Source organism: Ambystoma mexicanum, chromosome 7p (assembly GCF_040938575.1).
Source record: "Ambystoma mexicanum isolate Mex_15411 chromosome 7p, UKY_AmexF1_1, whole genome shotgun sequence".
NCBI classification, from domain to species: domain Eukaryota; kingdom Metazoa; phylum Chordata; class Amphibia; order Caudata; family Ambystomatidae; genus Ambystoma; species Ambystoma mexicanum.
Genome location: NC_090939.1, coordinates 297,056,315 through 297,069,514, shown reverse-complemented (window position 1 = coordinate 297,069,514; position 13,200 = coordinate 297,056,315). Strand labels below are relative to the sequence as shown.

At 46.1% G+C, this 13,200-nt stretch overlaps 1 protein-coding gene across 2 annotated transcripts in view; it reads left to right on the top strand.

Annotated features, from left to right (window-relative positions):
* The window catches only part of USP16 (ubiquitin specific peptidase 16), a 1,134,075-nt gene that overhangs the window by 46,643 nt on the left and 1,074,232 nt on the right, over positions 1-13,200 (top strand). For both annotated transcript variants that reach the window (XM_069636367.1, XM_069636368.1), the window contains exon 2: positions 4,449-4,543. In XM_069636367.1, the coding sequence (XP_069492468.1) occupies positions 4,483-4,543 (61 nt within the window). In that variant the 5' untranslated portion in view covers positions 4,449-4,482. The remainder of the gene's footprint in view (positions 1-4,448; positions 4,544-13,200) is intronic.

Here is a 13,200-nt window from a genome sequence, read left to right as displayed (position 1 = left end):
AGGTTATCAATCCGCTCTCCCGAACCACAGAAGCCAAATAGATCGACCCTCCCACCATGGTTGGCACAGGCGCCTGAATATAAATAATACAGGAAGGGGATGGAATGACAAAGGGAAGATAGGGTAAAGAAACATGCATACATAGAAAATCCTAACTGCAAATAACTGCTGCCTGAAAACCAGCTCATGACTTACAACCTCATGAATTCTACTCTCCACCCTGGACCTGTAACCTTAATACATAGAACTCGTAGAGGATTGCATATTCAGTAGACTCACAAAAGCACATAACGCACATAGGTTGGAGGTCATGACTTAAATGCAACAAACACCAATAACCAACTCTTCCTACACAGAACGTTGTGTAAGCATGATGGCACAAAACAAGGAACATAGCACAGTACATGTAACTGAAATAAGCATTGTGCGTTCAAAGGGCCACTAACTGGCCTCTCATGTTCTCCCAACTCGTCAGTGAGGAACCAGTCATTTTCTTGCTTTTAACAAGAATGCCTGTCAGTAAGACTCTGTAGGCATAGCCAGTATGCGCTGGCTACTAGTGTAACTAAGCGTTCTTCAGCAAGTGATACGTTTTACACCACCTTTCAGACACAAGCATATGGGCAATAATAACATGTACACTTTGTAGGCCACACTTAACTGAATGCCCGGACGCCTCATGAGGCCGTTCTGACCTGAAGAAATGTCGCAGAGTTTGAGCCTGGCCGCCTCCTTTCACCGCTGCGAGCCAGGCTTCTTACTGCGCGGCTCCCAAAAGAATCTGTGGAACGATTAGTCCAACGCCCGCTTCCGCGTGTCTTCAGCCATCCCAGCCTTATCGCATCCTCAGCCTGCCACACTAGCGCAGCAGGCCCAGCACTTACCCTAGCAGTCCCAGATAATTATACTATCCTCCGAGCGGACAGACCAACTTCACGTGGAGGAGGATTAGCGATTATCGCTAAAACTAATCTCTCTATGAGAATTACCTCCATACCTAACCTAAAATCCTGCGATACTTTATCCATTAAACTACCCACAGCCAATTCCCAAACGCTAAACATCCATATTCTATACAGACCCCCCAGGCCCGACCAGCACCTTTAATGAAGACATTACCACCATTATTTCAGAGAAGCTAAAAAATTCCTCACAATCCCTAGTGCTAGGAGATTTTAACCTTGGGTTTGATGACACTAATGATCACTGGGCTACCTCCGCAGCTAACATCCTGACAGAATTAGGCTTCACTCAGAAAGTGAACACGGCCACCCATACCAAAGGGAGAACTCTCGATTGGATTGCAAGTCACAATTGCAACCTATCCATCACAGCCATCCCTCCACAAATATGGACGGACCATCACCTAATCTCCTTTACTCTTAATACGAAAAGACCTGCTGCTGCACTCATACCTGCTCCCGCCATACCCACCTTAACCAGAAATAAGAAAAATATTACAGCTGACAACATCCTACCACATATCTTACCTAATCTCAACTCCCTACCCGACCATACAGACCCTAGCCTACTAGTGGAAGAATACAATAATACTATGAATACCACCCTCAACATCATTGCTCCACTAAAACTTAGGAACAGCAAACCAAAAAAGCATCTTAACTCTTGGTTTACACCCCACCTAAAAAACCTAAGATTACAGAAAAGAAAATGTGAAACCGCATGGAAGCTACATCCCACTTCAGAAAATAAAACTAGTCTAATAAGTATCTCCACGCAATACAAAAAGGATATCATTATGGCCAAACAAGAAAATTATAACCGGATTACACAAGCCAATTCCAGCATGAAGGATCTCTTCTCGATCCTAAAAGAACTGGAAACCCCTATTGCAGTACAGGATGACTCTATTAAAGACAAAACGTGGTGTACCAATATCCAGCTAGCACTAACTAATAAAGTGGCCAATCTCCAAAACAAAATAGCTCTAAAGAAGGCCTCACTCTCAGTTAAAACTCAAACTCCCCTGAACAAAACACTGAAGCCTAAACCCAAAGAACACTCTCAATTTAACTTCTCCAAGGTCTCGGTTATTGAAGTAGAGTAAACGATTCTTACCCTTAAGCCATCCAACTGCAAAGGAGACCAATGCCCAGCACAACTGATCAAGGACGCTGCTAGAGACCTAGCACCCTTCATTACCAAACTTATCAACGCCTCATTCTCTACTGGCACTATCCCGTGTAATCTAAAGGAATCCTGGGTACTGCTTCTTCTGAAAAAACAAACACTGGACCCTAACATACCCACCAACTACAGGCCCATCACCACAGTGCCATTTCTACTAAAAATCTTAGACAAGGTAGCATACACCCAAATTCAAAACTTCCTTGAGGCAAACCTACTCCTGGGCGCTCGCCAATCTGACTTCCGGCCACAACATGGCACAGACAGCCCTTATCGATTTAAAGGCCCAAATAGATGCATTAAGAGACGAGGGAAAACTAGCACTTCTCCTCCTACTAGATCTTTCAGCTGCCTTTGATCTGGTGGACCACAGAGTCCTATGCAGTCACCTGGACTCAGCGGCTCACTTCTCAAGGGAAGCTATAGTCTGGATACAGTCCTTCCTTAGTGACAGGTCTATGAGAGTCTTCTCACCATCGGCCGCAGCAGATCCGATACCTATTAACTGTGGAGTTAGGATTACCCTGTTAGGACCGAAGAAACCGTACCAACCAGAACGGCATCCCTCCTGCTCAGCGCAGGAAAAGGGGGGAAAAAGCCAGCAGGCACCAAAAAAAACCAGGTACTGCTGAAAGTGATTTTTGTGAAGAGATGACGTTCTGATGAGGGTGATTCTTAGAAGGAACGGGCTGAGTCCAAAGGCATAGTGTCCAACCTCAAAGAGCCAAAGAAGTAACTCAAAGGCCTTGGCAGAAAAGGCTGTGCAGATCCGTCCGAGAAGGTAAGGGCACTAAAGGGATCCAAGCTGGTCAGCAAAACCAAGGCTAGTACGTGGCAGACACATACAGAAGTGTGAGATTCAAGGTAAACAGTAAGGGAAAGCAAGAGTGGAGATGTAGGACGAAAGGCTGGATTGGTGAGCAGTGAGGACACTTCAAGAAGCGTATCATCAGAGGAAAGAATTGGGAAGCCGTAGAAGGCGGTACATAATGAGAGGAAGCAGCAAAGAGTAAGAGTGAGCGGCAGAGAGAGAGAGAGGGAGAGAGACGCACACACTGAGAGACGCACACAGGCTCGCCGGTGCCGTGCGGATGAAGGAGCACGGCGAACTGACAATTACTTATTCCAAACAAATAAAAAGAATGAGCACGCACTGAAAAGCAGTGTTGAAACAGGCAAGGTAGCCGGTGGGGAAAAGGACACAAGGCGAGACTCGCTAACTGCAAGATAGAAGCCCACAGCCGAAACGACCCAGAAAAGGCAGAAAGTAGAGTGCACCTAGGCAGCGAAGGGGGGAAAAACACAAGGGCTGACTGGGTAAGGAATTAATCGGCAGCGGACAAGGAAGCAACCGATGCGAAGAGGAGTAAAAGTACAACGCGCCTGGCGGGCGGAGATGCTGAGCTTATATGATCCCGCAAGAAAGACTAGCACGCTGTTGAAACAGCGTGATGGAACGTTATTGGCAGATCTTCGATCGGGACCACAGCTTCCAGGAGCCTTTAGCCATGACACCAATGGAGTCATCACTAATCTCTCTGCGGTAACAATACCTTTTCCAGAAAAGTCTTTCTATGGTATTTTTCCTGCAGGTGTTCATGTAAAGTGTTCGTTAGGATTGGTGCATAATTAAGGTTGTTCTTAACCTGTTCAACTGAAGCCTTGTTTACAGAATAGACCTTGCACTGGTCGATGCTGTAGCTACATAGCAATCTTGTATGTTCCAGCCTGTGAAAGGGTTGGGCATAGAAATAAGAATGTAACGCATTAATCTTTATGCGTTTCCTGTCATGGGTCATGTTTCTTAACTGCACCTTGGAGCGAACGAGAAAAACGGGCAGTGGGTGTACATATTTTGCAGACTCGCACCAGAACAGTACCGGTGTGTAAAAAAAAAATAAAAAAAAAATAGAGCCAACTTTTACATCTGTTTATGCTGTTGTGGAAAACAGTCCACACAGAGAATTTTACCATCAGCCTTGGTGGCTGTGACTCCTTGTACTGATATGCACTGTTCGACATCTATTTCAAATATCCATGTGTGTAAACAAATGGATTATAATAGTTCTATGCACTTTGTACGGTTTTGTTTTGCCTTCTACCATGATTTCTTGAAATTAGTACCACATCAGCTCTTGGTAAGTAAGAATGTTCTTGACTTTTCTACCCTAGAACAGTTCTGATTTCATTTCTAAATGTTAGTAATTGTATCTTGTTTGAGCTTGTGCACATTTCTCTGTTAAATATCGCTTTCAAATTACCACATTGTTTTCATAACGCACTACCATTATTCTTAAAAGGCTATTGTCGCCGAAACCACACTAAATCCCAGATATGGCAAAGAAGCGTACCAAAAGCAAAGCTGCACAAGCCAATGAACCTACAGATAATTTAGGTAAGTATTAATGTGTGTGTTTCTTTGTGGAAAACCTATACAAAGAGGTGCATAACAAGTTAGTGTGAGACATGCATTCTTCTCTAACAAACTTGAAACATCACAACAATACTTCTGTGCTCCATGAGCATCTCCAGAGTAGAATCACTCTTCCTTGCATCGTCTCTATGACCGTAACATTTAGAACCCCTTCTCCTAACCCCTGGAGCTCATGCCTGTATAAGTATACACCAGGAGAATAATTGCCAGCTATGTATTTTGTTATTTGTATAGATTATTTTGTTTTGAAAACAGTGTTTTGCAGTTATTCACCTTTAAACCATTGTAATTGTAGAAAGGTTGGCCCCATACATCTCCATGTGCTTGCAACTTAAAGATGCATTAATAAAATATTTATTTTCATCAGAAAATGATTGAAGCAAGTGTGAAATTTCACTTTACAAGCGGCTAGCCTGGCATCTAAAATCACTTGCTTTCTCAGTTCTCCAAATGGACACAGTACACCATTTCTTATTTGCCATGGGTCAATGATCACTCGCAAATATCTAATGGCAGGTGCATATTTTATGGCCTGCTTTACCCAGCTGGGTGTTGAACCATGGATTTGTTTGAGCACTAAGACTTGTCATCCATGTTTTGGATGAGGCCCTGTTAATTTTGGATGTTGGTGAGGTCCGTCTTTGCGTACTTCTCGGTCCTTCATTGTCCTTCCATACAGTGGACCATATCATGAAGTCTGCATTCTTAGGAAATGATAGTACACTCCTGGCTTGGTTCTCTTTCTGTCTCACAGGAAAACCAGGCTTGTACAAATGGGCGCTTCTGCTCTACCACACCCACTTCTCTATCCTGGGACATGCCATAGACTTTAGGATATTCTTCATGTTTTCCATGTAGCTGCTGGGAGTTGCAGAAGCAGAGCAAACGTTTCCAATCACCAGTTACCCTTCGGCAGTTGACACTATTATTTTACAGTTTAATTTTATTAGATTTTAATTTTTATTTTTAGTTGACTTCACAATGTTTTTTATGTGATGTTCTTTTTACAATTTTTTTGTACTTATGTGTATACATCAATTATAATATGTAAGAATCTCTATTACTCCGTCTAAATATATTCAGTGACATAGTTTCCCAACCTTGTTAATGCACAGGTTGGTAGCGTGATTGAGCAGCCAGGCTTATCTCAAGAGGGGTCATTGTGAGCTCTAGGTGAGTTACACAGTGAGTCACAGTGACAAGTATTCAAATAAACTCTGCACACAAGGTTTCTTGATTAAACAATTATTAATTTAACAGTTAGAGTAAGCCTTCTTCAGAAGGGGCAATATAATAGTAACACACAAATACACTTCAAAAATACAAACTCTTAATAATTCTAAATAAGCAAGTACACATTTGGGATGACCCTCGGACACTACCTACACCCTCAGGTGACTTCAATAGTTAGGGTGCTGGGGACATTAGTATATCCCTGTTGCATTTAGGATCAGATTAGGGAATATGTCAAAGGAAAAAGGTTGTTAGGACAAAACAAGAGCTCTCACAAATATTCTTCAAGCAGGTAAGTACTTTCGATGCCCTCCCGACCCGTCCAATGTAAAGTTAGTTCACCCCTTCCTGGAAGGAAGACCAAACACACTAACAGGGGAAGAAGAGTCATTCAGGGTGGCAGACTAGGCCAAAGTTAATTGGGCAAAAGTCTAGCTGAGCTGAAGCACTTCTTGCAGGTAAGTAAAAGTCTTGCACAATGTTTTTAGAAGTCTTTAGTAATTCAAAGTAGGACCACAAGCTGTTTAGGCTTGTGAAGTAAAGAAGCGATCGGCAACTCTACAGAGCAACTACAACAGGTCTCACCAACGGAGAACAAGTGCAGTTACACAACATGAGGGAAGTTCTCGTAGACTGTACAGTAGCTTTTTTAGGTTGAAGGAAAAGGGTAGCAGGTTACTTCAGTTCCTGTCCACTTTTGCAGATCCTTATGTTCCTGGGCTCCAGTCGTGGGGACAAGAGGGAGGATGTCTGGGGACTTCTGCACTGCAATGGAACGGTCACTGACCACAACCAGCAATCTTCAAACAAGTGGCACTTCGGTGTTTCAGCTCCTCGTGCCTACCGCCAATAGCAACACTGCGGTTCCTGGCTGTCGAGATGGGCTTTCCTTGCATCTGTGGTCCAGCACTCTCGGTCAGTCCTGCTTCCTGGGAGTCCGGAGGATCTTCCTGGCACTCTTGGCGAGCTTAAAAGCAATGCACATGATCTGGTGTTCCTCTCCATGGCTATTCGGTTCCAGCAGCAACTGCATTGGAATTTCAACCAGCTCTGAGAGGATATCCAGGTGGCTTACTTTGGAGTTGATTGGTCCCACCAACTCAAGGGGAGAAATCGTTCTTGCAGGGGCTTCTCTGTCAATACGAATTTGGAGTTTCAGCACAGCAGCAGGGCTTCACCGGGAAAACCAACGGTTCAAGTTCTTCGCATTCCTTCGTCCAGTGGTCGACTCTGCCTTCCAAGCTAAGAAGCCTCACCTTTTTTATATAGGTTTCTCCCATTCATTCCAGCCTGTCATGAACACTACTCCCGAGGAGCCAGGACTGGCCCAGCGCCCCCGGAAGCAGACCCTTCTTCCACATCTCCGGACCCAGCAGACCCCTACAGGGGCCCTTTGGACCGAGTCCTGGCGCCTTTGGCACCAGGCTCATAAAGGACTTCAGTCCCGGCGCCATAGGCGCCGGGCTCATATTGATAAACTGTGTAATAATGTTTGGGTGGACTTACCTGAGGCAGACCATGCTGCATACTTACCCAGAAAAATCCAGTCTGGCTGAAGTCCCCAGCCATCAGGGCTGGGAGGAACTATTTCCTCTATTCAGGAACTCTTTTCTTACCTGGGTGAGGCCGGTGGAGGAACACACACCTGAAGCACTTCTCTGCTATTTAAACCACGCCTGATGGAATACACATGCTTTGCGTTATTCTGCATCAGCAGCAGGACGCTCACCGAGTCGGCTCCTGCATCCTGGCACCTGACACGCCCGCCAGCACCCGGAACACCTGCAAACAGACGAGAAAAGAGAAGGCGAGCATTGGAAATAATACTTACCGGAATCCGGCCTCAGCAATCCTACCTCCGACGATCCTGCAAAGGAAAGGTACAAGATTAGCAGCGCTCTCAAACGCTCGCAGCCGCGCCGCCTTGCCTTACCCATCCGTGGCCTCGCCGAACTCCACCGCGGCCACGGCGCCGGCAGCATCTCGGCACCTGAAAAACAGAAAAAGACAGTCATTAGAAGTAAGCAGTCGCTTTTCTTTCACTTACCTTCCTCCACCGCGGCTATGACGCCAGCTACATCCCAGCACCTGCATAAGAGGAATACATGGTGAGCACTAACTAAGCACGGAGAACAAATACTCACCAAGAGACTTACCTGCTTTAGGGTTCTGGGCCCCGGCTCCTGTGGAGAAAAGACACTCATACTGACGGCTACCGCAGGAGAGACGAAAGGACACAGTGTCCGCAACAATTTCCCATCCAGTGACGTAACTGGATTCTACGCACCCCTACACCTGAAGCAGGATGGAGAGCTCATCTTTACAATACCTAAGGTGAGAGCTCGCAGAAACCAAGTTGGGGGGTCAAGAAGAGTGAGAAACGGGAGATTGGTGGGAACACATATCCACCCCAGCTGGTAATCAATCCCTTTTCTTCCACCTGCAGAAAACCTACTCTACAAGCCAGGCAATCCAAATTCGGAGGCCCCGTCCAGAGCATCTTCCGGGCCCTGCGCCTCACGATAGAAGAAACGGAAGCAGTCCAGTTCGGGTCAGCGTCTCTGTGGGAATCAGGTGAGCATTACACAGCCTAGCTGTCAGTCACCCAGCAGGGTGGCTGTCCTTGGCGGACAGCCAGCCAATCACCTAAGATTGCAGGTCGTATAGGTAAAGGAGGGGAGTTGCCGGAAATAAAAGTACAGAGGGCGAGCGTGTGGCAAGACCCTGTTGAGTGGGAACACAGGAAGTGCCATAACACACATGACGGAGTGCCTCCCCAACCTAGCATGGTGTTAGACAGTAGGCCACACTGTGGGGCTTGGACATAAGAGTGTTCCAGTGTGAGGAGACGCTACAATGGTGATTTAAAAAAAAAAAAAAAAAAAAAGTAAAGGGAAGCAGTCGTCATTAGATGCGTTTGCCAAACCTACTCCGATGACGGAGGGCGCGAAGATACAATCGCAAGAAGCATGCAAAGGGCAAAAACCACGAAGAATGGACCAGCAAATATTGGGCGCCATAGCAGAACTACTGAAATTGTCATTGGAATTAACAAAAGGGATGCAATGCAAATAGAGATGAGCCTCTTGAGACAAGATGTCAGAACACTGACGGAACACACCGAGGTGTTGGAGAAGGAAAAGAAGGCTAACACTAGCAGCTGCAAGGACAACTCCCAGGAAGTCTCTATTTTGAAACAAGTGCAGAACCTCGAAAATAGAGCAGAAGAGGCAGAAGGCTAGGCACGAAGAAACAATGTGCAGATTATTGGACTCCCGGAAGGCGAGGAAGGCCAGAACCTGACCAACTATATTGAGGACATGCTCCTGCAGGAAATGGGCACTGGATCACTTACTCAGTGGTTCACAGCAGTGAGGGCGCATAGAGCCCCAATGAGGAGACCGCCGCCTGGAGCCCTGCCGCGGCCGATAATTGCTAAGATATTGAACTATAAGGATAGGCCAAGAATCCTGGAACACTTCTGGAAAGGAGGAACCATTAGTTGGGCATCATCATCTATCACAGCATACACGGATTACACATTCTTGGTGCAAAAACGTAGGATGTGCTATGGGGCTGTTAAAAGACTCTGCGTTGCTGATCTCAAATGTGTTACTGTATCCGGCGAAGATGAAGGTTCTGCATAAAGATCTTGCTCTTTTCTTCGAGCCCCCCGAAGATGTGAGCGAATGGATGGACTCGCAGAATATGCCGACGGAGCAGCGAGATCAGTTGGGAGAAGAAAGTGATAAGTGAAGCTGCAATGGGCATTTAATGTACTTTCGAAAATAAGGGGCTAATACATAAAGAGGCAATGGAGATACTTGAACTATTAATCAATTACGTTTTTCAGTGCTTGCGAAATGCAGGGGTCACGCCCGGGATAGGAGTATGCAGCGCTATGAATCACTCTTTCCCCACACTAGGGTAGTTAGTTGGGATACTAGTAGTACAGTATCCTCCAGCTGCACTCCGAGTACCGGCAATGGGTCGAGAAAAGAGGTAGAAGCGGGGATGACTGAGTTTCTGTTTTGGAGCTGTGCAAATGTTGGGAATGGTTGGGGAGGGGGGGGGAGGAAGGGAAGTTGGGGAAGTTACTGGGGAGTTGGCCTACAGACACGCACTACGGAAAGGGAAGGTGGGAGCTGGAGATGAGAAGTGGTATGATAAGGTTAGGAAATATGGGTGAACTCAGAATAGCAACCTGGAATGTGAGGGGCTTGAACAGTTACATGAAGAGGAAACTGGTTATGACATATTGAGGCGTCTGAAAATAGACCTAGCGCTGTTGCAGGAAACCCAACTGACTAAGACACAATCACACGAAAGTGGAATGGGATGACCCTAGGCGCAACATACTTGGCATATGCCAGAGGAGTCCTGATTTAGAAAGCACCAAATGTTCCATTCAAGCTCCTCCAGACCTTCCTAGACAAAGATGGTAGGATGGTAATGATGCGAGGATTGGGGGAAAAGTAAAGAAATTTGTGTCCATGTGTATGCCCCAAACCAGGACACTGCGGCCTATTTCAGATCTTTATATTCAAAGATCAGTCTGTTAGGGAGAATTTTCAGTTCAGTGCTAAATTCCTCCCACCTTGGAACCCCCACCTCTTTTTGCTGAACTTTGTACTTTTAATTCTATGTGTTTTCTGTGTTTCTTTTGGTTGTAGAGTCTGACAAACTCCATAGGCATCATATTTTACACCTTCAGTGCAGTGGCACAGGGAAATCTTTCAGATTTTCCAAAGGTTTAACTACCTTCTCTGGGATGAACTACTGTTTCCCAGAGCTGTAAAGTGAAATTGACTTTACTTACATTTGTAACTTTCTAGACCCAGCACACACTATCTTGCAATATGGTGCTGGAAGGATTACTTAGTATCCCCTTTGTCTAGCTTCTCTTGTAACATTTTTATGTTACCCTTTCCTCCATGAATGGCTGGTGGCAGTCTTTTACTTTAAACTACCATGGTGTGCATTTACCGCGGGCTGCGTTCGCAGCTGCAGTAAAGCACCCATTTGTCAAAATGGCCTGGTCTTTTTTTTTTTTGGCCATTTCTTTGTGGAAAGGTCCTTCTTGAGATTTACTCTGCATGCCAAACCAGGTTTGGTCACTGGCAGGATTCACAAGTGAAGCCCGCCTCTGGCTCCAGGGTGTCTGGCGGGGGTAGGAAGTGAGGGAGATGCCCGAAACTCCCTGTGCTTAGTCTCCTAGGAGACCCAAATGCACTCTGTGGTGATTGGCCGGCTGACTGTCTGGCAAGGACAGCCCCACTGCTGGGTGACCGACAGCTGGGCTGGAATGAATGGGAGAAACCTGAATAAAAGGCAAGGCTTTTGGCTTGGAAGGCAGACTCGACCACTGGACGAAGGAACCGAAGAAGAACTTGAAGAGGACGCTTGCTGCAACTCCTGGACTGTTAGTTTGCCCGATGAAGCCCTAGCTGTTGGACTCATTTTCTGCTGCTGTGCAGAAACTCCAAATTCTTATCGACAGAGAAGCCCCTGCAAGGACGACTTCTCCCTTTGAGTTGGTGGGACCAATCAATTCCAAAGTAAAACACCTGGACATCTTCTCGGAGCTGGTTGAATTTCCAGAGTTGTTGCTGGAAACTGAATTGCCAGGGAGAGAAACACCAGATTGTGTGTGTTGCTTTTAAGTTGGCCAAGAGCTCCAGGAAGATCCTTCGGACTCCCAGGAACCAGGACTGACCGAGCCTGAGCCCCCTCAAGAGTGTGGGACCACAGAAGCAAGGAAAGTCCATCTCGATAGCCAGAAACCGCAGTGTTGCTATTTGCGTTAGTCGCGAGGAGCTGAAACACTGAAGTGCCACTTGTTTGAAGATTGCTGGTTGCGAGCAGTGACCGTCCCATTGCAGTGCAGGAGTCCCCTGAAGTCCTCCCTCTTGTCCCCACTACTGAGGCCAAGTACAGTGAGATCTGAAGAGCTGCACAGGAACAGGAGTCCTCTGCTGCACTTTTTCTTCAATCCAAAGGTACTGTAAAGTCTGAGAGAACTTGCCTCTTATTGTAGAGTTGCTTGCAACTTCTACTACTCCCAAGCCTAAACAGCTTGTGGCCCTATATTGATTCTTCTTTTCTTCAAAGACTTCTAAAACATTGTGTAAAAACATTTTCTACTTTGTTTCAGCTCATATAAACTTTTGCCCATTGACTTTGGCTTAGCCTATTACACTGAATGACTCTGCTTAGGGAATCCTGCTTAATAATATTTGTCATCTCTTGTTTGTTCTAATATCCCTTTCCTTTGACCTATTTCTAAGAGTATTCTAAATGCAATAGTAAGATATTAATGTCCCCAGCACCGTAGCTGTTGAAGTCACATGAGGGTGTAGGTTGTGCCTGTGGGCCATCCCAAAGGGTTCTTTACTTATTTAGAACCCAAGAGTGTGTATTTATGAATTGTATTTGAGTGTTACTGTTATATTGCCCCCTTCTGAAGAAGGCTCATTCTAACTGACTGATAAATGAATTGTTTATTCAAGAAACCTTGTTTGTAAGTGTTTATTTGAATACTTGTCACTGTGAATCTCTGTGTAACTCCCCTACAGCTCGTATTGACCCCTCCTGAGATGAGACTGGCTGCTCAACACGCTACCAACGTGTGTAGTACAAGCTTATACCAAAGGTTGGGTTCCTATTGCCAGGAGGTCAGGTTTGTTGTAGTGCACCCAAAGGATACTGCATACAATCTTGCCTAACAGCCGGGATATGTGCTTTCCTCAGTGCTTCTCTGTCCCTTTTCTGGTGTATTGAGTCCGCCGGAGCCACAGGAGGTGGCAAGTCCCCTGTGCCTTTATTCTTTCCTGTCCATGAGTGCCCTGAGGCTTCCACTCCGTTGGGGATTGTACAGAAATCAGTGTAGCTCATATGTCACGTGCTTGCAGGCGTATTTACCTCTGTGCCTAGTTCTTGCAAGCCACGTTGTGGTGGGAACCGTTTCGGGTCCGTGGCCTGGATCTGCCTTATACAGTTCTACGGTTGCCACCCTGACGTTGCGCCACTCTCCAAAGCACGTGTATGCCCACCAACTTTGTATCTGCTTCTATCACTGATGTGATATTTCGGGCCGTGCCGGTTGGATTGTTTGGCCCCTTCGTTCAATGGCCACAGAACATGGTGTCTTCCTTGCATGAACTGGGGCTCCCATTCCATGCGTCCGCCTTGCTTTACATTTACATACAGCCCTCAGAGTGCGCCGACACCATCACTTCGAGAGACAGGGTCCCTTATGAGCTTCCGCCGTCGTCCCAGCTCACCTTGTGTCCAGCACTTGTTGACTGCTTGCGAGCACTATACATCCAAAATGCGGGAGTCGCACAGGAGAGTACTCCTCTCTCGTTCCAATGTCCATTACAGTG